A 24,273-nucleotide genomic window follows, 5' to 3' on the forward strand; every position below is an offset into this window, starting at 1 on the left:
CACTTTAAGTGGCACACACTAGTCCTTGAGTCTGCAGTCAGGAATGGAATTTCAGTAGAAGAATTACACTGGCCTCAGGTACACATGTACAGTAAATCCACTATGTACTGTACTTCCTGTGGTAAAGAGAAATGCATTGCACATCAGAAAATATATTTATATCACTGGAAAAAAACGACTCTCTACAATGGAGGTGCTTAAAATGGGAGTTATAACTTACAGTGCTTCAGTTGTCACCGTTTTCTAATTATATTATTTGACATACCATTATTTCCTCTCTTTGAAAAATAAGATATTCATGAGCAAAAGGGGAAAAATGACCACTCTAATGTAGATATTTGGAATTAACATAAAATACAAAAATAAAGATGGAATAAAGAAAATGGAAAATAAATCACTGAGTTTGTCTGCAGGAGAATCACCCACCTGCTATTGATAAAGTCGAATAACTCAGTATATTAACAAAAAAATATTTACTGTACATTTGAGACTCTAAAGTGTGTATATGTGTATATATGTATATATATATATATATATATATATATATATATATATATATATATATATATATATATATACACATATATACATACATATACTGTATAATGATTTCACATCCAAAAATAAAATAAAATCTTCAGTCAGTATTTTTCTTTTAAAGTGATCAGTAAAAACGTCAGAAGCTGGTGTGTCCTGCAACGTTACGATGCATCGAGACAGTCAGAAGGTCAGTAATTCACACATAAAGCACAAGGAAACAAAAACAACCGAACCAAAACAAGGCTCCTAACAACGCTAGGACTACGGCTTTGCCTTTGCGACAGTGTCAGTGACTACATGTCAGTTATTTTCAGTGTCTCTTCACCCCCTCTGTTGCCGTCTCTCGTCTTGTCACAGCAACATGGACTCCTGCATGGCAAAAGCCTCCTGTGCGTGTCTGTAGTGTGGTCCTCCGAACAGCTGGCCTGTTTGGAGGTGCTGCTGCCTTATGACAGGCTGCTGCTCCGGGAACTGTGTCCTGTAGTGGAGCAGGCCGTCGGGATCCGAGGGGAAAGTGAACTCTTGGACGGGAGTCATCTGGGCCTTCTGGAAGCTGGGCGAACGGGGCATCCCTCCTGGGGAGCGAGGTGGCAACTCGCCCTCCAGGCCCCAAGGCTGTCCATCTGGGGTCCGCGCCGCCCCCTCCGGCGCGTAATTCGGCCTATGCCCCTCGTACCTGTACTCCGCCTGAGAGTAGACCTGTGCAGTAGAGGTGAGTCGAGTGGGCTGTCGCAAGTACACGGGGGTTGTGCTGCTGGGGTTTTCCAGCTGTAGGACGCGTTCTGGGCCAGGCCCTGGGTTTCGGGGTTCGTGGGCGGAGATTAGCGGCTGCCTGCGGTAGGTGGCGTACGAGTTGTTCATGAGGGCCTTTTCTGGGGAGAGACTGTTGGGATGCCGATCAGTGGTGGCGTAAGCCCTATCCCCATATGCCACGCCTGACGGCGGCGGAACTCGGGAGGGTGGGGCGTAGTGTCTCTCCTCTCCTCGGTGCTCCAGACTTACGCTGTAGGAGGGATGGTAGAGGGGCATCATAGTGGGCCCACTGGGAGAGTACTGCTGGGGAGGGGTGTGGTACTGGCCATGGATGCCGGGGTAGGTGGGCTGGAGCCCTGCTGGACTGTTTAGGGACAGCGGAGGGATAGGGTGCTTGGGCAACCTGGGCCCTGTCGCCACGGAGACCATGCTCCCCGCGAAGCTGGGTGTGCGGCTCGGGCTGAGCTGCCGGAGGGATGGCGTGCTGAACGAGGTCTCGCTACGAGGGGTCCTCATCCTGGAAGGAGGTCTCTCCAGCTCCAAGACCTCAAAGTCCTGTTCAGGCAGCCCCGGTACGTTGTCATACTGGGATGCGTTGGAGCCACGGTTAGAGCCAGGTACAAAGCCCCTGGATCGGGGCCGCCGATGGGGCAGCATGGATTCGTCCGGGCTGGAGCCGGCTGGCGAGGCACCTCGGCTCAGCTGGGTCTCGCGTGCCGCCGCCGCCTTGACCGCCTCCAGCTTGGTCTCGGAGGGCTTGACCCAGCGTGGCGTGATGTCCCTTCGGGAGCTGGAGGCAGCGTTGGAGTTGTGGTTAGCGATGGCGTGGCTCTGAGGCCTCCCTCCGTCAACCGCTGTGGGAGCGGGCCCTGGGGACGGAGCCCTGGGGACCGCCCTCTCGGGAGTGGTGATGGCGGAGGTCGAGGCGGAAGGCTGCTTCCGCTGGTCGACACCAATCTCCCCCGAACCTCTGGAGCGAGCCTCCTTCTTCTTCAGCTTGTCCAGGGAGTCCCTGCGCGCCCGACTCGGGGGCCGGCTATCTCGCTGCTGTTCCGGTAGGGGGCTCGGGTCCCTTGGAGGCTCGGCCGGCTGAGCGTGGCTCTGACCGTTGGCCATGTGGTTCACCACAACCGCCGCCGGCTCAGGAGGAAGCTGGCCAAGAGGCTTCTTGGGAAGCTCTTCCTCTTTACCTGTCCAGTCAAACAGAGGACAGAATTTAGTGGGACAAAGACATAGCAATTGAACAGCAATGGATTAATATACTGTCGAGTGAGTTTTGGTCACATCAGATGATAATTCACAACAGGTACATGGAATCATGCAACACCACTGCCATAGGGAGGTAAAACATAAAGGAGAATTACATTCATGACAACAGAATCACATTTCCACAGGCGAGGAAATAAGGACAGAAACAATAAATTAATCGGACATTGTGCTTAATATTAGTTCCAAGCTCGCTGGCGGTGCTCAAATAAGTGCCCGTCAAATGAGTAGCCTCTGAAATTATACGAGTCTCACTATTCCATCAAACTGTCGGTCATACAGAAATACCTCTTGATTAATAAAACGTAGTTATACCCCTTAAATATAACCATTCCAACACTGAAAGACAAATAATGCTTAAATGATTCAAATAATCTATACATATGTATTTAGGCCTACGTTACTACAGTATATTACAAAATGATATACAGTACAGTTGACAAAAAAACATGTACAATACGCAGACAGGAGGTGACACTGGATGTGTTGAGGAGACTGTAAGGGAAAGAGTGTTCTATGATCACCATGGTGACGACGCCAGAGGACAGCAGCTGGAGGAAAAGGAAGTGTTGTGGGTGTAAACCCAGGAAGTGAACTTATTGGCACCAAATCCACAAACTAAAATGTCTGCCCATTTGGTTTGTAGGATGCCATGTCACCAGTCGAGAACCAAAACTCCAAACTACGAGACCCCTTCGACCAGTGGTTCTCAAAGTGGATTTCAGGGACTCTCTAGGTTCCTTTATGGGGGTCTAAATTGAGTCTGTAACTTTGACAGTGCACACAATCTACAAATGGAACCAAATGGACCCTAACAGGTCCATTTGGTTCCATTTGTACACTGTCAAAGTTAAGGGGAGACCTTCACATTTCAAAGTTTGAGAACCACTGCCTTAGACAGCAACTACATTGTCAACTAACTAATTCTGATTAACAAACATGACAATGTAAAAAAAGAAAAGAAAAATACATAAAGAAATCCCCTTTTCATGCCAGCAGATTCAGTGGCTTCTGGCTTTTGTGGCAGCAGATGGTTAAAAGATGGGCCTCTAGGAGCCACTTTAACAGAAGCCTCCAGTGTTGTAAAACGTGGCTCATTATCTTGTCAGTTTGAACAGGCCGGGAATATAGAGCTCTACTGTCACGGCTGCGCGCAGGCTCTGAATGACAAGTGTGCTTCAATTCTAGAATTTGCGTCACATCTATTGTGTAGAATTAAATAACATGTGTAGTGATAAAGGTGACGAATGACGATAGCAATTTACTGACAACTATTAATCGAGTATGTGAGCGAAAAGAAAACAGACCAGGCCAGAAACAAAGAAAGAAAGAAAAGTAAAGAGGGGACCCAGCGAGACTTCATATAAAAGCTAAAGAAGCACAACTGAACTTAGTTCAAACATTAGCAGGAAGAAATAACTACTAATAGAGAACTATTTCGGTGAGAAAACCCCAGTGCTGTTGGACAGACAGGCGGACAGACAGACGGACGGACGGACTGAGGGACAGATGGACAACAAGATGGAGAGGGGAAGACCAGTCAGGATTTGCCCACCGGTTACTGTTGTAGGAGGGGATGTGGGCATCGCTCACAGAGACACTTTTGAAGGCTGACATCATTTGAAAAAAGAGGGAGAGATAGGAAATTAAGCAAGAGACAGAGAGCAAGTCATCAGACTACTAACATTACGTCTACCAATACCACGAAACAAAAGCAAGAAAGACCCTGGGCAGTTTGTGACCTACTGTATGTGGCAGTGCATGTGTGTGAATAAAGGTGTGTCAATGTTACTTTCTTTTGACTGTGACAAATTAGACTATTGGTGACAACATCCTATGGCGTGTGTGTGTGTGTGTGTGTGTGTGTGTGTGTGTGTGTGTGTGTGTGTGTGTGTGTGTGTGTGTGTGTGTGTTAGGGCATTCACGAATAGTGATTTTTAGTATTCGAATTATTCGACCTCAAAGTATTCGAATAGTCGAATATTCTACAGGACAGGCCAAACTGTCAAATGTAAGCAAGAGGCGAAAATTGTGAAAATAGCAGATCTACACAGCTCTCAACGCCTCGCGTTGCGAGGCGTTGTGAGCATGTAGATCTGCTATTTTCACAATATTTATCAGCGGAACCGAGTCACATTAAATGTAATACCTACAATTCCAAGTGCTTGTCAGGGTGGGGGTCCCCAGTTCAAATATGTTTATTTTGGGGGTCATGGCCTAAAAAGGTTTGAGAACCCCTGGTATAGAGCATTAACAAATTCATTTGCATTGACAGCTCATTCTTATGACTTCCTATCTAGCCAAGTTTTATAAACTATATATGTTTTAAAGAGAAAACAATAATAAAATAGAAAAAAGCGAATATCCGACTTCGGTGAACAACGTCGAATAGTGACTATCTAGTGTAATAGAAAATATTAATGTTCCACAAGGATGAAGGATTTGAAGAATTGACAACGGTTTATTCATCAAAGAGGCAAAAAGTTGAACAGAGTATCAGCATTCACAAAAGACAGAGCTCTGGCCTCCATGGCCAGAGCTTGGGCCCCGTGGGGCAGACCACTCCTGAAGTGTCATATGGGACACCTCTTATACACCAAGGTGCTCTCCCTAGATGGAGATAGAATCTAAACATCTATACTAAGTAGCATACAGTATATAATAAGGCTGACTGGTTAAGTTGCAATGACCATGTATAGCATCACTTAGTACAGGTTTTATGCTGAAACAGAGGAGAAGTAGAAGTCAAAGTCCATGGATGTCAGCTGTTGGATTGACAGCTGCAGGCACATCCAAATTAGTACTTTGGCACTATTTGTTACTATATAAATATTTCTACCACACTAGCCAAGTTTTATAAACTATATATTTTTTAAAGAGAAAACAATAATAAAATAGAAAAAAGCGAATATTCGACTTTGGTGAACAACGTCGAATAGTGACTTTGATATTCGAATATTTGGTGAATGCCCTAGTGTGTGTGTGTGTGTGTGTGTGTGTGTGTGTGTGTGTGTGTGTGTGTGTGTGAGTCACAAAATGGCTGTACCTGGAGCAGGTAGCTCTAGTTTGGCCCTCCTGAGCTCCACCATTGACTGCTGTAACTGCTCCACCACAAAATCATCCTCGAGGAAGAAGTTTTTAGACAACGTCACCTGCAGAAACTCTACCAGCTCCTCCATAGACAACTTTAGCAGGTGCTCTGTAACACACACACGCACAAGCGTGCACACACACACACACACACACACACACACACACACACACACACACACACACACACACACACACACACACACACACACACACACACACACACACACACACACACACACACACACACACACACACACACACCAGATTTACAACTTTTAATATGTGCGACCAAGAATTGTCCATAGTTAGCAAAACTTTGATATTGATTTACATAATTTACATGCATCCCCTAAAGAAACCCAATGCAGGCATCATTATAAATGGCTTGAGACAAGCTTTCAAATGCAATTAGTCACATCCTACAATAGGGCTGTCACGATTATGACATTTTTACATGACGATTGTCTCTTAATTGCAATTAACGATTTAATTGTGTTTTTGTCGTTGACAATAACATTTCTGTTCTTTGAAATTGACATGGCAGATATGGCACAGAACCTAAATATACAAAGAATTGAAGGACATATTTCACAACTTAACACTTTAAAAAGAACATTGAACAGCGATGCGACACGTTGTGAGCTTGTAGATCGGCTATTTCCACTATTTTTTAAATGTTTAAACATATATAAACATCTTTCAACATGTAAGCGATTATGACGATTATCACAAAATAATTGCGATTATGTCAAATAATTGCGATTAGACGATTATATAATAATTGTGACAGCCCTATCCTACAATGAATAGTTCAGAAGTTATGTATGACAATGTGTGAAACCATATCGACCTTGGACCATCCAATGACACCATGTGTCAGATACGGCGCTAGAGATTTAATCGAGGACATTTCATGGCCTTGAATTGTGATTATATGGTGACAGTGTATCGAGTCATTGCGGACAGAGAGACGCACTGTGCATACAGAGCACATAGACATAAAGCGTCATTACAATAGTTTCGCGATCGCTTTGCAGATCAACTAATACAATAGCCACAGTACTTGAGTGGCAATCCAAGAGATTCTTGGTGAGTGAGATGTCTTACTCTTGTGCAGTTTGAGGACCGTGTAGGACATGGCAGTAAGCACTCTCTCCCCCTCTAAGATGTAAATATCCCAGATCCTCAGGGTCAGCGTGAAAGGCGTCTGACAGAGAAGGAAAAAGAGAAGCAAGAGAGATAAGTCGTTGTATCAAATCTTGTGTCATTTACATTATCGTCACTGTCGGGCAGAAACATGATTTCTAATACATCAGTGCTACTGAAAAAATATCGAACCAATAAAAAGTGTTAAAAAGCACTTCTGACTAAACCTCCTAACTCTATTGCATCCTCTATCTGTCGTTCAAACCCCGTAACTCCAACATGTGGAGATAGTCGTTTTGTCCACCATTGATTAGAATGACGGAAAAATAACTCCACGTTAATGGTCAAAAACCTCCTAATTCCACTTGAGTTGTCAACAGCAGTTAAGGTTACAAGTTACAGGAAAGCAAGAAAAAGAAAAACGACTGTTGTGTACAGCCGAGCGACAAAAGCAAACAAGAAAGAAGAATAAACAATATAGGAGAATCAACCATACAGAGCAAACTAAGTAAAAAATATATAAAGTGTCGAGAACAGTTGAAAAAGACACAACACAACAAAAATAGTAGTACTGGGTAAAGTGTAAAGGACACATTCAAGTATTATATCTGACAATGTATAAAGTCACCGTACCAACTCTCGACGAGGCAGTATTGTGTCATTGTGTCTATTCTTTTTTATTTCCTGAAAAGCTAATATTTTGGCTGGTTTCACGGCAGAGACATGCAGGGATTGTTTTTCATAGGTTTGGGCGTCTCAACATAATGACATGAATAATTAAAACACTGAACAGTAGAAACGTTACTCACTCTGTCCAGGAAGCACTGGAAGAACCACTTCATTGTGTACAGACTGGTGAACACCTCCTGGTTGTCCTGCAGTAACACAGTCAAACGCTCAGTATTCCTTTCACTCTCAGAGTATACATACTAGTAAGACGCCTAAGGGTGAAAAGCGACCTTGCTTTCTAACCTATAGACCATACATGGGCAACTGGCGGCCACCTTCACTTAATGCGGCCTGCAGGTTAATATCAGAATACTTATTGATTTCAATAATTCCAAACGTGCAAATATGACCAGCTTTAATTACTTCAGTCGACTGTATATTAGTATCTTCTTGATGACTAGTAGCCTACAACTAGTCTTTTTTTTAATGTCCAATGCATTTGTGATTAAGTTCATAAAGTACGAAGTAACATAAGTAACTAGCCTTACATTAAGTCCATGGCTACACGGAGCTGGATATTTCTGAAGCTAGACATTTTTTTGTGCCGTTGGGGCTTGCAGCCACATGAAGCTGGATATTTCGGCTGCGAAGCTGGATATTTTTGAAACCGGATAAATAAGTGGAGAGATTGAAAAATATCCGATTCACTGGATCCGTGTAGACAGGGAACCCGGATATCTCTGAAGACTTTACTGTGTGTGTGCTTGTTAGACCTAGATATCTTTGTTGTGTGGACCTAGATATTTTTCTATGTGGATATCTGAAAAACCGGGATATATGAAATATCCAGCTCCGTGTGGACCTAGATATTTTTCTATGTGGATATCTGAAAAACCTGGATATATGAAATATCCAGCTCCGTGTAGCCATGGCCTAAGATACACCTACCAAGACTGATGTTTGCCATCACAGCGCGGAAGTCTCGGTAGGTGTATCTTAATGTACATGCATTTGAAATAAAATAAAAAAAAAAATACTTTTCAGGATATCAATTAGCAAAAATAGCAGATCTACAAGCTCAAAACGTGTCGCAGTGCGACGCGTTTTGAGCTTGCAGATCTGCTATTTTTGACTGTATATGCATTGTGGCCCTCTGGAGTGTGTGTGAAAATATAGTGGCCCTTTCCAGCATCAAAGTTGCACACCCCTGCTATATACTATACATGTCATTCTAATCAGTGTGGCTGGTTCTACAGACAGGGATCTCCATACAGTATATGGGCATAAAAGGGATCGTATGTGGCCGAAGTGGCCTCCATATATGGGCATTCCCATATGAAGTCCTGTTAGGGGGAACCACACTAACAGAATCCCTTTTATGCCCATATATGGAGATCCCTGTCTGTAGGACCAGCCACACTGGTTAGACTGACATGTATAAATAGGCATTCACAGATATGGGCTTAATATTGATGACATGAGGGTCAGAGCGTGACAGTCAATCAACAATAAAAGACAAGCATTACCCAGACAGATACGGTCAAGATGTAGCGGGTTCTGTTACTAAACTGCGACCTACGGCCGCAACAAATGGAACCAAATGGGCCCATACGGGGGACAGTGCCACATGGTAATATGGTTACGAAAGGCAGAAGAATCTTATTCTTCTGTGTAATAATATTAGAATTATAATAAGAGCTGTATGTAGCAGACATTTCTCTCTCTTACCTAAGCCTGCTTTAATCTGTACATCAAAGGCTGCTGCCAGCACACCATGCAGAGCTCCCATACTGTACTAGTAGGCTTAGGGCTGTCATACGCCTTGGTTGTGTGTGTGTGTGTGTGTGTGTGTGTGTGTGTGTGTGTGTGTGTGTGTGTGTGTGTGTGTGTCCGCGTGCGTGCGTGGAACACATGCAAGGCGTTCGCCTCACCAGGTGTTGCTTGAGTTTAGGCATCATCTTCTTAAGGATGCGGTCGTGGTGCTCCTGGAATCGCATCAGCTTCGGAAAGCCAGGGATGAAAAACCCTGGGAGGATGAGAGGGGCAGGGAGAGAGAGGATGAAGAGGTGCGAGTGTAGGAATCAGTGTTGATTCTGTCGACTAAAAACTATGACGAAAAATGTTTGTCGACTACCTTTTTTCACTGACGAAAACTAAGTAAAAGCGAAATAAAAACTAAGCTATGATGACTAAAACTATGACTAAATATATTGACAATTTTGTCAACAAATAAAAACTAAGACTACAATTTCACGGTAGGGACTAGTGGAGAAGAGATCCAGTAGAACTAAAAGACATTCAAGTCATTTTATGTTTGGTTGCACTTGGGTGTACAAGCTCACAACGCGCCGCAACGCGGCGCGTTGTGAGCTTGTAGATCGGCTATTTTCAGAGTGCAACTAAGTGTGTAAAATCAGCCATTACGACACCATCAAGGCCCGGCAAAAATGTTTTGTCGACAAAATCGACTGTACATTTAGTCGACTAAAATATTATGATATTTAGTTGACTAAAACTAAAACATTTCAGATGACTAAAATATGACTAAAACTAAATCGAATTGTATTCAAAAGACTGCAACTAAGACTAAATCAAAAATTTGCTGCCAAAATTAACACTGGTAGGAATGTAGGGTGTGAGGGGTCAAAGGAAAAAGAGGTAAACGCTGGGAGACCTTTTACAGTCCACGCCTGCCAGCTGAGATCACACGGCATTATCAATGGGAACGTCTACATCAGCTGCAATCAATTTAATGATCCATGTCTACAACCCCTCCGAGTTTATGTTTAATCTCTTCCCGACTCCTAGGGAAGCCAGAAGCTCTTGAGATGTGGATATTTTTATCCGAGTGTGTGTGTGTACAGTATTTGTGTGGTATATATACAGTCGCAAGGGGCCAGGTAATGGTGTATAATATATAGTGTAATGGTTTGTTATTGTATTCAAAATTGGATCATTGGTCACAACAGGGGTTCGAGTGTTGGTGGTTCAGTATAGTAGTGAAATCAGCTGTTCGCCTGGGGGAAATTATGAATGGAGAAAGGTGGCGAGCAGGGAAGCCGTACTTTTGGCTGACCGTTTTGACAACACTTTTGACATCACTGAGTGGTCGTTGTTTTTAACCTTTTTTTCCCCCCGACTTAAGGCCTTATCATAGTCCACGGTGATATCACCTCACCCTGGTGTAGTTTTCTAGCTATCACCTACATAGCTCTTCACCTGTTTAGGTGATAGCTAGAAAACTACACCAGGGTGGGGCGAAGAGCTATCACCTGGGCCTTTAGCCTTTCTGCAACTAAAGTCTGTTTTATAATCGCCCAGGTAAACAGGTAAATTCCTCTCTTCATTTAACATTTAAGTGTAAAAATTAACACAGATAATTGTATTGTGTGGGGCATCGAGTATTCATGATGTTTTTGATACGTTGTTTACAGTTTACAGTTTACAGTTTAGCCATTTAGCAGACGCTTTTAATCCAAAGCGACTTACAATAAGCAGATAACATCACAATAATAAACAAGATAATATGTCAGTACATCATCAACAATATAACAAATGCAAATGTATATCTATCTAGAAAAAACACAATATAATCAAAGTTCTTAAAAACCTAAAAACAAAAACAAATGCTAACTAGCTTCATGTATGACAACAGGTGGGGTTGTCTATTCCAGAATACATCTATGCCAGTGGTTCCCAAACCTTTTTAGCTCGAGACCCAAAAGAGATTAGACATTTGACCGGTATCCCAAACTAGTGAAGACAGAAGATAAAAAAAAGAAAAAAAAAAAAATTAAGGGACCGTACACAATGGCCAAATGGGTCCTGACCAACTGTTTGGGAAACAGTGATCTAAACTGTAGGTGCCTTCTGCATACTAGTGCTGCAAGGACATTTAGCACAGTGGTTCTCAACATTTTCAGGCCGCGACCCCCAAAATAATCATATTTTAACTGGGGACCCCCCACCCTGACAAGCACTAAGGCCATGGCTACACGGAGCTGGATATTTCATATATCCTGGTTTTTCAGATATCTACATAGAAAAATATCTAGGTCCACACGGAGCTGGATATTTCATATATCCCGGTTTTTCAGATATCCACATAGAAAAATATCTAGGTCCACAGCTCCACACGACAAAGATATCTAGGTCTAACAAGCACACACACACAGTAAAGTCTTCAGAGATATCCGGGTTCCCTGTCTACACGGATCCAGTGAATCGGATATTTTTCAATCTCACCACTTATTTATCCGGTTTAAAAAAACCGGATAAATAACCGAAATATCCAGCTTCGTGTGGCTGCAAGCCCCAACAGCACAAAGAAAGGTCCAGATTCAGAAAGATCCAGATTCGTGTAGCCTAGGCCTAAGAGTTGAGGAATTACATTTTGTATATCACCCCACCTATTGTGAAAATAGCAGATCTACATGCTCACAACGCTCGGCTATTTTCACAATTTCTGCCTCTAATATTTGACAATTAGCCAGTAGCTATGCCCCTCCCCTAAAAGCTTTTGTCCAATGCTAGCTTAGCAACCGGCAGCTTGCCAAGGCTGTTGCCAAGGCAAACCTTGGCAAGCAGGAAGTTATTCTAAGCTAGCATTGGACAAAAGCTTTTTTGGGAGGGGCTAATTTGGCCAATGTTTAATTTGTCATTTTAGAGACATCAAAACGTCTTTAAATTATCACTTTAGAAACGTGCAGATACCCTCTATACACTTAAACGTTATGTTGGTTTGTTTACTGTTGAGAGAGAAAACAATGTTGCACATTGAGCTAATCATCAGGGGACCCCCCAAAATAATTTGGGGACCCCCAAATGGGGTTCCCAAATTAGGTTGAGATAGGTTGAGATTGAGAACCACTGATTTAGCATGTACTTGAATAGGATGTGCGTGTTCTGATGCAGTGTGTGTGTGTGTGTGTGTGTGTGTGTGTGTGTGTGTGTGTGTGTGTGTGTGTGTGTGTGTGTGTGTGTACCATGCATGGCGTGCCTCTGTCCAGACAGAAGTTTAACCAGTGCCCAGAATGCATCCTCCTCATTCATGTAGATCAGTAACAGAGCCGTTATCTGACTCATGCCCTGGCAGTATCCCACCTCCTGAACACACATACGCGAACACGCACACGCACACGCACACGCACACACACACGCACACACACACACACACACACACACACACACACACACACACACACACACTTTAGAGACACTATATGCCTGTTGCCTAATGGGCAAACAGTACATTCCTGTGACCAAGCGTCTGTCAAGTGTGAACTAGGGCATTCACCAAATATTCGAATATTCGAACATTCGAATATCAAAGTCGACGTTGTTCACCGAAGTCGAATATTAGCTTATTTTATTTTATTGTTTTCTCTTTAAAAAATATATAGTTTATAAAGCTTGGCTAGATAGGAAGTCATACTAATGAGTTGTCAATGCCCCTGGTGGATGATTTTTTTTAATGCTCTATACCAGGGGTTCTCGAACCTTTTTAGGCCGTGACCCACAAAATAAACATATTTGAACTGGGGACCCCCACCCTGACAAGCACTTGGAATTGTAGGTATTACATTTAATGTGACTGTTCCACAGATAAATATTTTCACAATGTTCGCCTCTTGCTTACTTAATATTTGACAGTTTGGCCAGTCCTGTCGAATATTCGACTATTCGAATACTAAAAATCACTATTCGTGAATGCCCTAGTGTGAACCTCCAAGCCCTCTGGCGACAGACATACAGAACATCCAAATGAGAGTTATGTGCATAATGTCTGTCTGCCCTTTGTACAGTATGTGATATGGCACTCTAGTGCTTCTAAAGCTGCCGTACAGATTGATGTCCTTCCAGGGATTTCAACCCGGGTCTCGTGCGCGGGAGATTAAATTGCTACCACTGAGCTAAGAAGACTGAATGCCCGCTTGGGCAGGCGAGATAATGCGCTTTGAGCTTCAGGTGATACCTCGCGTCTCCGACACCAGGGTCTACATTTCTCAGTGGAAGATCGGGGGAACCACCCTCAAACCACTTTTAGTCATGGAACTGAAATAATTTGTGGAACAAAGTCCAGAACCAAACATGCAGTACAGACTACTGTTTTATTTGACACAGTGTGAGCAGTGGTGGAAAAAGTACGCAATTGTTTTTACTTAAGTAAAAGTATCAATACTGCAATATAGAAATACTCTGTTACAGGTAAAAGTCCAGAATTCAAAATGTACTTGAGTAAAAGTATGAAAGTGTTGCCATCAAAATTTACATAAAGTACCAAAAGTAAAAGTACAAAATGTTTGAAAATAGCAGATCTACAAGCTCACAACGCGCCGTGATGTGACACGTTGTGAGCTTGTAGATCGGCTATTTTCAAATAGCCTAGGGCTAAAGTGGTGTAGTGGTGGTGATGTATGTTTTGTAATATTATAATTTATATCTGCAAATAACTAGTAACTCTAGTTTTAAAATAATTGTAGTGGAGTAAAAGTACAATATTTGGATCCAAGATGTAGTGGAGTAGATAGAAGTAAAAGTATTGGAAACTGGAAATTCTAAAGTAAAATACAAACAGCTCAAAATTGTACTTGAGTAAAGTCCTTGAGTAAATGTACTTAGTTAGGCCAGGGGCCAATTCTGATATCTTCACAAATTGGTACCACTCAAGGTTAGGTGACCGTACGTTTTTTAATTTTTTGACTTTGTACATGTCTCTAGTTTAAATTTTGGTATGATAACCCTTTCTGAGACCCACAAGACTATGGTTTAGTGATGAAAAGTGATGAGTCATCACTTTTCACACTTTTGTGGGGGCCATTTTAGCCCAAGGAATGTTTATCGTGCAAAACAGGTGCTTGCAATGGATTCAGAATCATGAAAAACCCATAGTTTGACCCCTCACATGCTACTTAAAGCAGATTAATTCTTTGCTTTTTTTTCCTGTATAGTAAAGTTAATGGACCAACTCTAGCGGCTGATAACATCAATTAAGCTGGGTCTCAGAAAGGGTTATCATAGGGTTATCATACCAAAATGTAAACTAGAGACATGTAGGAAGACAAAAATGTAAAAAACATACGGTCACCTTGGGTGGTACCAATTTGTGAAGATATCAGAATTGGCCCCTGGCCTAAGTTACTTTACACCACTGAGTGCGAGTGTGTGTGTGAGACGCACCGTGTTGTACATGGAGTAGGCTGTGAGGACATGGAACAGCGCCTGCTGCCTGTAAACACAAACACATATAATCACTCTCATCACAATGCCCTTCATATAGTCACTGTAACGCTCGTGTTTTCATTTTATCACGGCAGATTTATACTTGGATGCGCACCAGTGTCGCATTCTGAAAAAAAAAAAAATAGCATATCTACAAGCTCATAACATGTAGTAATGCGATGTTTTGTGAGCTTGTAGATCTGCTATTCTTTGGCAGCTTCTGAGACACAACTCATGTGCAGCAATCTCATTGCAGAGCAACTATGAATGTGTGTATCCTTGTCACAGCCCTAATAAAAGTCCAAGAAAAGTATATGAGCTGCTGTAACAATGGGGTTCCATTGGTCTCAAGCCAGCCTGAACGGAGCAGGAGGACTAGTAGATATGAAGGAAGAACGCACTGGAGCAAAGTATGTGACGTTTCGCTGTCAATACATCTGATGAAGATGTATTGACATTAGGGCATTCGCCAACTATTCGAATATTCGAATATCACTATTATTCACTATTCGACGTTGTTCACCAAAGTCAAATATTCGCTTTAATTATTATTATTGTTTTCACACACTTTAAAAAATATATAGTTTATAAAGCTTGGCTAGATAAGAAGTCATAAGAATGAGTTTGTCAATGGCCCTGGTGGATGAATTTGTTAATGCTCTATACCAGGGGTTCTCAAACCTTTTTAGGCCGTGACCCTCAAAATAAATTTGAACTGGGGACAAGCACTTGGAATTGTTACATTTAATGTGACTCGGTTCCGCAGATAAATATTGTGAAAATAGCTGATCTACATGCTCACAACGCCTCGCGTTGCGAGGCGTTGTGAGCATGTAGATCGGCTATTTTCACAATGTTCTCATCTTGCTTACTTAATATTTGACAGTTTGGCCAGTCCTGTCGAATATTCGACTATTCGAATACTTTGAGGTTGAATAATTCGAATACTAAAAATCACTATTCGTGAATGCCTTAATTGACATTGAAAAGTTGTATTCCAAATGTCAGGTACTTCTTTCCCGCACCTTGTGTCAGAGTTTGCGCCAGCGCTTTCTTCCTTCTTAGACGAGCTGCAGTGTTGGAAAAGGCCCACTGGGTCATTTCAGCCGTGCGAAACAGGATATTAGAACAGCAAATACTACAGGTTTAGTTCCTGTTCACCATGGATGTCAGAAGTCAAAGCACAGAAAAGTGGAAATGTGCTCTCTCAGTTCCATATTGTGGAAATGTCAGTGGGGATGTCAGCACTGGACAACCAATTACGCATTATGGAATTATGAGACTTGACGTTTCCCTGCTGTATTTGTGGTGCTGCTTTCAGTTGCGAGCGGATTGTGATGTTTTCTGTTCAGTGTCTTAACACTTATGTTGCTATGATTTTTTCTCTTCAATGTCCCGCGATGCCATGGTCTCCATAGACTTCCATGTAATTTATAGTGCACGGATCGTGCACGCCCATGCCTAGATGATGCACCACGTGTGTGAAGACTGTTCACAGCTTTCAAACAAAAAAATCCGCTTGGAAATCCGTTCAGGCATTCATGATTTATCAGCCATTATGTTTTCTTCAGATGTAAACAAACATGGCTGCCATGTTTGAAAGAATGGGTTGGTATGGGGGTTAAACATGCAATTTCGCGATCGCGATCATGCCTAATACATTTCTGGAGGTCCAAAAAACATTTTTGAAAAAAAAGATTTTTGAAAAAAAAAAAAAAATCTTCAAAAACGGCCCAAACTCGGGAAACTCGGGGTTGGCACAGCGGTGGTACCAATACAAACTCGGGAAACTCGGGGTTGGCACCATATGTGTTAAAATCATGTAAAAGAATTCCCTCATTCATTCATTCATTCATTCATTCATTCATTGTATGTTAGTGTAACCAGTATACATTCACTATACCAATTTGCAGTGAATTAATGTACAGCACACTGGTGCAGTGAATGTATATACTGGTGCAGTTTAGGATGAATACCCACTTGACATCGTAGCGATGCATGAACATAAGATGGTCTCGGTAGGTGCGATTAATGTCCAGGTCAATCTGACGGATGTCAGGTGACAGCCCTCTCGCTCTGGTCTTTAGCTTCTGAAGATGGAGGGAACAAACACATGTGAAGATGAGAGAGAGAGAGAGAGAGAGAGAGAGAGAGAGAGAGAGAGAGGCTTCAAAGAGGAATAATCCTGCAAGCATATACTGTACTCATTGATCTAGCCTGTCTGCACAACCCACTAATAAGGCCCCAACTCTTGCTCGGAGGAATAAATAAACTTTACTTCGGTGCTGCGCACAAACACACATCCTCCGAAACCTCCTGCTGCCCATAATAATGACATCTTTGTGAAATCAAATAAAAGCCACTGCTTGTTTACTTGCCTATGAATCCTTATGAGGCCTGTGCTATAATGAGGGATCCTGTGGCGCACATATTTCTTAAATTGGCAAGGGTGTCCAAAGGTGTAAACAATTAGGGGTGTAACGATATAGTAACTGCATCGAAATATCGTTTTTAATTAAAAGAAAATCGAAGTATATCGAAATGAAAACAGCTAAAATCAATTTGATTTTGTATCGAATCGGTAGTGCAAATAATCGATTGTATCGATACTACCTACTTGTGCATTATATTTAGCATTTTTAAGAAGAAAAAATTAAAAAGAGAGGTTTAATTACTTTTCCTTTCCATATAGCTACACTGGTCTATCAATAAATGTGTGAGTTACCAGGGCCCAAGGTGGAGGGGCCTTAATTATTTTATACTTCAGCTATTGAAAAATAGCAGATATACAAGCTCACAGTGCGGCATTGAGTGCCGCACTGCGAGCTTGAAGATCTGCTATTTTTGAAAAGTTGTGAAAATGTGTGAAAATCTTTGAATATGATGTATATTTTAACTTTTTTTAAGCGAACATTTGTAACTAAAATTTAGCTTCTGGGGGGTCCCTGGAACTAAATAATATATAATAATAATAATAAATACAATTTTGGGGGTCCTTCACATGAAAAGGTTTAAGCACCACTGACACAGAAACATAGGCAAGCTTGTATATCTGCTATTTTTCAATAGTTAAAACACAAAATGATGCGTTCCCCGTCTAAATGGGTTCAACCCCCTCCCCCTGTGAAGAACATTCATGGGGGGCCCCCCGCAGTGAATCCTTGTACCTAGGGCCCAGAATTTGGTGCGACACCCCTGGGTATGACTTCAGGGCCCGTTTCCCTACCTCATAGAAGTCTTTCTTCTCCTCCTTTATTTTGGGAATGTCAAGGAGCAGACACCACACCTCTCCTCGGAGCTGCAGGGGAATTCCCTTATAGATGCGCCGCACCAGCTGGAAGGAAGGGAACCCAGGGTGAGGAAACATTGTTACAGAGTCTTTTAAAAAGGGTAGGACAGGGTTTCTTCACCTCAAAACACACCCAATTTGACCCGACGCCAGAGGTGTTAAAAGTACTTACATTCTTTACTTAAGTAAAAGTATCAATACTGCAATGTAGATGTACTCCGATACAAGTAGAAGTCCGGTATTCAACATTTACTTGAGTAAAAGTACAAAAGTATTGGTATCAAAATGTACTAAAAGTACCAAAAGTAAAAGTACTCATTGTGCGGAATGTCCCATTTCAAGTTATCAAATGTATAAAAATCATTTGAAAATAGCAGATCTACAAGCTCACAATGTGTCGCGATGCGACACATTGTGAGCTTGTAGATCTTCTATTTTCAAACGGCCAAAATGTATACACGGCTGAAGTGGTTAATGTATGTTTTGTAATAATAATAAAAATCTACCAAGTAACTAGTAACTTATGTTTTCAAATACTTGTAGTGGAGTAAAAGTACAATATTTGGATCCAAGATGTAGTGGAGTAGAAGTAAAATTATTGGAAATTGGAATTACTCAAGTAAAGTACAAATAACTCAAAACCGTACTTAAGTACAGTAAATGCACTTAGTTACTTTACACCACTGCCCGACGCATGAAGGCTCACGGCGTTGTTGAGCTCGCCGTTTCTCATAGGCGGACAATCGGAGCTCTCTGGCAACTACAACATCTGGGGCGTCTGGAACAGTGCAGAGAAATGGCCACTAACCAACCTACGCCGACTGCTTCGAAAAAAAAACTATCCTGATACCATCTGAATTATCTTTAAGTCTTTGCATTGGTTTTGCAATGCTTTTTCTCTATTTTCTTTTTTTTTATAGACACATTTCTGAATTGTTATCACGCAGTTCTAGCCCCTGAATTGAATGTTCCCGGATGTATCGGTAGGCAGAGATCTCTGATCATCTGGCTATGTGAGACTACTTAGTATGTTGCAGAGTCAAAGTAGGTGGGATGCTTGATGAGGTGCCGGCTGATGAAAATAATTTGTCAATAAGTGTGCAGCAACTTTTAGTTTTACCCTGGTTTATGCAAGACCATATGGTTTCCCACAACTGCGCTGAAGAGGGAGTCAAGAATAAAACGAGAGAGAGAGAGCATAGTGCTCATTAAAACTTTTAGAAAGGACAACATGAGTGCACGCACACTCCCCTGAGGAGAAGGAAAAGGGCTTTGGAAGGTGAGCTTTGACCATCTGGCTGGACATGCTCCAAGAAAGATAGTGTGTGTGTGTGTGTGTGTGTGTGTGTGTGTGTGTGTGTGTGTGTGTGTGTGTGTGTGTGTGCACGCTAGAAGAAAGGTCGGGGGGGGTTGTGCTATGCACGCAGAAGAGACTCAAGTAATTCAGTGTCCACAAAGGGAGAAAAGTGTGTTTGACTTGGGCTGTGAAAGATGACTTCTTAAAACCTAAACTGCTGGAACAGCAAGGCTAATCGGAGCAGTGAATTCACCAACCACGGCTATTAAAAGCCAACCAAGCGGAGAGGTAAGAAGCAGATAGGGAAGTGTTATGAATGGCGCGTGTGTGTGCGTGCGTGTGCACGTGTGCGTGCGTGCACACGTATGTGTGTGTGTGTGTGTGTGTGTGTGTGTGGGGCAGTAGAAGGACCTTGTCTTTACAACTTGCGCTGTGTTGCACAGTGCTTTAACAATGATAATTCAAGTGTGCCGCTCAGAGTGCACGGTCGGTTACACAAGGTTAATCGCATTTCATCTATAATCCTGAAATGTCTCTGAATTATTTATCAAATGGAGAAGAGAGAGAAAGGGAGAGCAGGAGGCAGTGAGGGAGGGAGAAAGCGAGACACAGATGGAGGAGACGGTCATTAACAGTGAGACAATGATCTACTGTATATTCATAGGTGTAAGGATGCATGGGATGTGCATTGTGTGGGATTCACAAGTTCATTTCACTTTGCTAAGTGATAAAGTGTGCAGGTGTTCCATACCAAATTGTAAGATATTAGAGGCAGAAATTGTGAAAATAGCCGATCTACATGCTCACAACGCCTCGCTCTGCTATTTTCACAATAGAACCGTGTTATACAAAATGTAACGCCGCCCGCAACTCTTAGTGCTCGTCAGGTTGGGGGGGTCCCCAGTTAAAATATGATTATTTTGGGGGTCGCGGCCTGAAAAGGTTGAGGACCACTGTCCTAAACAAGCCGGTGCACTTCACTCATAGTTCCTACACTTCCTACAAAATGAACACAAAGTGCTCTGAAGTCCGAAGTGTACAAATTGAACCAAATGGACCCATAAGGGTGTGAAGGCCTCGTAATTAGTCTCTGATGTGCTAGTCAATGGGAGCATTTGTTTGACAAATCATGCTTTTATGGGTTTGTGCGTTCACTTGAAAAGTATTCAACCAAAGCGCCATCTGCACATATCTATTGTTGATAAATGTGTTCGCGTGCACGCGCCTGTATGAATGTGTGTACATATACTCACTCACACGTGGGCCGGGCATGTTTGTATCATGGGTCCCGAGGGAATTGGAGTGTGTGTGTGTCTTTGTTTGTTTTAATCTAATCTCTCTCCAATCAAGAGGTCTCAGCACCTTGCACTTCACAAGACCCCAACTGCAGCATTGATTGACTGTCACTTCACCAACCAACGCCACCAAACGGATCCTGAATCAGCATTGTCCAGTCGGCCCACCCTCACCCCACGCTCCCAATTATGCATTCTGCGTTGCATCGATTTAGTCTGGCTACAATCTTCCCATTAAAGAGGCCACCACAACGCTGAGATAATGCTAAAGTTAGCATTACAATCAAGCATGCAATCCATTTGATCTGAACAACAGCGAGGAGTACTTGCGGTAAAATAGCTAAAGACGCCACAACCATGCCAAGTCATATTCGTGTGAGGATGGATTATTATGCTTTAATGCTAAAACCAAAGCAATGAAACAGCGTGCACCATGCTAGCAAGGAAAAGTGTCTGCATCAGCACTGCAATGGTTGCTTAGTTGATCCCCTCAATATCCTCAACCAGCCAGGAGGTGAGAAAACAAAACAGTGTTGTATCTACTGTACTGTATATGGCCTGTTCGCTGTGTAAAAAGCCATGGCAGTGACTGATAAAAGAGAATACCGTTGTTAAAGGGAATTCTATAGCGAGCTTCTATTTTAATCATGTGTGTGTTAAAAGTGTTAACATTTAAGTCTTGTCATTAAAGATTTGAGTTTGAGTTTGTCCATTTGCCCTGTGACCCTATATTTATGACTTAGACATATAGCCACAGTAGTTTCTTTCCTTTCATTAGTTTTGCATATGAACCTTATTCTGTTTTATTCCATATAATCCTATATGGAGTATAAATACAAAGTATATACTTTTATAATATTGTATTTTAGTAACAGCTGGTGTTGTTTGTGCTTTAGAGAGCCAGTTTAGGTGAAGGTCACTTCTGACGAACAGGGTTTCCTTATCTCTACAAATTCCTCGCCGGGCAGGATAGTAATTTCTCACAATAATATATGTCTGGGCTCGTTCCTTCCCTATTAGGGAGCGACTGTATGTATAGCATCGCTTTTCTCTGTATTCTTCAGGATTCTCATGAATAAACCAATTTATTGAACCCTGTATTCTCTCCTGATATCTGGCTTTGCGACCTTTACTTTTCAAAATAACTCTGAAGGTGGTTGCACACTTCTGCGTTTTTCGTTGCGAAATGCGTTTTTCAGGACAAGGAGAGAGAGGGAGATAGAGAGAGCAAGGGGCCGAGTGGTGCGCGAAACGGGCGGCAGTGTGCAAACGTGACTGACACAACGTGAGGTTGATTTTTTTATTTGCGTGCTCCGAAATTCACTCCGATATTCGGCCCGAAAAACGCAGCAGTGTGCAACCAGCTAAACTCTGACTTTTTGTTCAAAAGGTCAAAAATCTTAGCTATCGGCCTGGGCCACAGGGTAGTGGTCCAGGCTTACCTAGGCTGGTAATCTGGCCTGACAGCGTGTCGCGGGTTCGAGTCCCGTTCCCGACGACCTTTCCTGAAAAAGCCCCCCCAAAAAAAAAACGTAAAAAAAAGAAGAAGAATCTTAGCCATTAAATACCCTTGAAGCAAAGAAGAGGAAACAGAAACAGAGAGGGTCAAAGTGCAGAGAGAAAGTGGATTGTTTGTGTGTGTCTGTGTGGAGGGGAGCACTTCCTGTTCTTCAGTCATGTCTTTGGCTATCACTTGCTACTAGGGATGGGACGATATGAACATTTCATATCACGATTATTGTGAGAAAAAAAAAAAAAAAAAAGATATCACGATAATCAAAATCCATTATCCTGGGGTGGAACATTTGCCAATTTTTTTGGCAAAGACATTTGGTAGAGTGAAAAAAAGACTGTATCAAGTAAGTATATTATAAGTACCTTTTACCAAATTATTGAGGTTTTAAGTGGTACCGGATATGCAGCTCGACAAATAAAAAGGTGAATTGATCCCAGTGCATGACGGAGGACAATATCACGATAAATTAAATCTCCACGATACGATTATCGCGAGTGTTCTATAATATCGCGTATCGTCCCATCCCTACTTGCTACAGTTCCTAAAAAAATCACACCCGTGTGAACTGAGCGGTGGTTTACCCACCAACCCCCTCCCCCCCTCCCCCCTTCCCCTCGGGCCGCAAAAGTTTTTTGAAAAAAAAAAGTTTTTTGAAAAAAAAAAAAAAGGGAAAAAAAGTTTTTTTGAAAAAAAAAAGTTTTTTTGAAAAAAAAAAGGTTTTTTGAAAAAAAAAGGTTTTTTGGAAAAAAAAAGTGTTTGAAAAAAAAAAAGTAAAAAAAAAAAAAAGGTTTTTTGAAAAAAAAAGTTTAAAAAAAAAAAAAAAGTCTGTGTTCTATATCTATGAATTCGATGTGTTCTAGATCTATGAATTCTGTCACCTCCCCCCCGCCCCCCCCCCCCCCCAGGCTAGTCTCAACAGCACCCTCTTACCCACCAACCCCTCCCCCCTTCCCCCCTGTGTGTGTGTGTGTGTGCGTGTGTGTGTGTGCCTGGCCTGGCCTGAAAACAGCGCCCCTCCCTTAACATGTGTGGTCATAAAAGGTACTACACCACAGGCTTGAGGCTACATACAGACCCACCCACCCACATACAAACATACATACCTACACACACGGCCACGCTATGGAGACGGTGTGACCACCGCTCAAAAACAGCAGAGCCGCTGCTTACTGCCATGGATGAGCATAATTCAAATGCCCAGACTAAAAATCCCCCCCAGGCTCTGCCACACTCCTAGCACAGGCCTAGCTGTAAAACCACCGGGCACTAATGAGGACAGCTATAACTGACAGCCTGCGCCTCCTTCTAACTGGCCCTGTGGGAGGCAAAGCCAAGCCTGACGTCTCCTGTGAGACGTCACTAGGTGGTGGAGGAGGGCATGATGAGAGGAACGGCCTACTAATGTCTGACAACAGGAGCGAGGAGCGTTCCGTGACATGTACATGTAGGGGGGGGCAGGAGACGGGAGGGATGCTCACAATCAAGATGTGCATCCACGTGTGTTACACCAGCTCGCGACCCAGTATGATAACACTCCCATTTAGTCCTAGGATTATTGAATGCTTTAGCTATTGAAAAATAGCAGATATACAAGCTCACAGCGCGGCACCGAGTGCCGCGCTGCGAGCTTGTAGATCTGCTATTTTTGAAAAGTCGTGAAAATGTGTGCAAATCTTTGAACATATGTATTCTTAAAGCGAACGTTTGTAACTCAAATTTTGCTTCTGGGTGGTCCCTGCCCTGGAACTAGATATTTTGAGATGGGGGTCCGTGGCCAAAATAAATACATATCATTTTGGGGGTCCTTCACATGAAAAGTTTTGAGAACCACTGACATAGTAGTCTCTCAAGAACAGACCAACTGAGCTCCAGTTATGTGAAAAGGACCTTTTCTTTGACGATGGCTGGCCAGATTGCTGACATAGAAACACAGGTTTTTCAAAAAACCTCAGAAGGATTCAAAAGACACTTATAGAATCGGGTCAAAATTCAAATTTGCACGATTTTTCAAAAATAGCAGATCTACAAGCTCGCTGTGAGCTTGTATATCTGCTATTTTTCAATAGTTAAAGCATTCAATAATCCTAGGCCTAAATGGGTTAAGCAGTGGCTCAGCAGGGGGTGCATCCCCCCATTCCGACATGCTGCCATTCAGACATCCCTCCATTCCGACACTAAGCCTATACCG

The 24,273-nt window shown here is 42.5% G+C and overlaps 1 protein-coding gene across 1 annotated transcript in view; it reads right to left on the reverse strand.

The window, feature by feature from the left end:
* Nucleotides 1-632: 632 nt before the first annotated feature.
* usp6nl (USP6 N-terminal like) overlaps nucleotides 633-24,273 on the reverse strand; it is a 94,826-nt gene continuing 71,185 nt past the window's right edge. Inside the window, exons 7-15 of the mRNA XM_080754040.1 lie at nucleotides 17,915-18,022; nucleotides 16,669-16,778; nucleotides 14,647-14,695; nucleotides 12,453-12,573; nucleotides 9,399-9,493; nucleotides 7,608-7,673; nucleotides 6,760-6,859; nucleotides 5,606-5,758; nucleotides 633-2,483 (exon numbers count right to left, since the gene is read on the reverse strand). Of these exons, the coding sequence (XP_080610166.1) occupies nucleotides 892-2,483; nucleotides 5,606-5,758; nucleotides 6,760-6,859; nucleotides 7,608-7,673; nucleotides 9,399-9,493; nucleotides 12,453-12,573; nucleotides 14,647-14,695; nucleotides 16,669-16,778; nucleotides 17,915-18,022 (2,394 nt within the window). The 3' untranslated portion in view covers nucleotides 633-891. The remainder of the gene's footprint in view (nucleotides 2,484-5,605; nucleotides 5,759-6,759; nucleotides 6,860-7,607; nucleotides 7,674-9,398; nucleotides 9,494-12,452; nucleotides 12,574-14,646; nucleotides 14,696-16,668; nucleotides 16,779-17,914; nucleotides 18,023-24,273) is intronic.

Source organism: Nannobrachium achirus, assembly GCF_963921795.1.
Source record: "Nannobrachium achirus genome assembly, chromosome: 23".
Lineage (NCBI taxonomy): Eukaryota > Metazoa > Chordata > Actinopteri > Myctophiformes > Myctophidae > Nannobrachium > Nannobrachium achirus.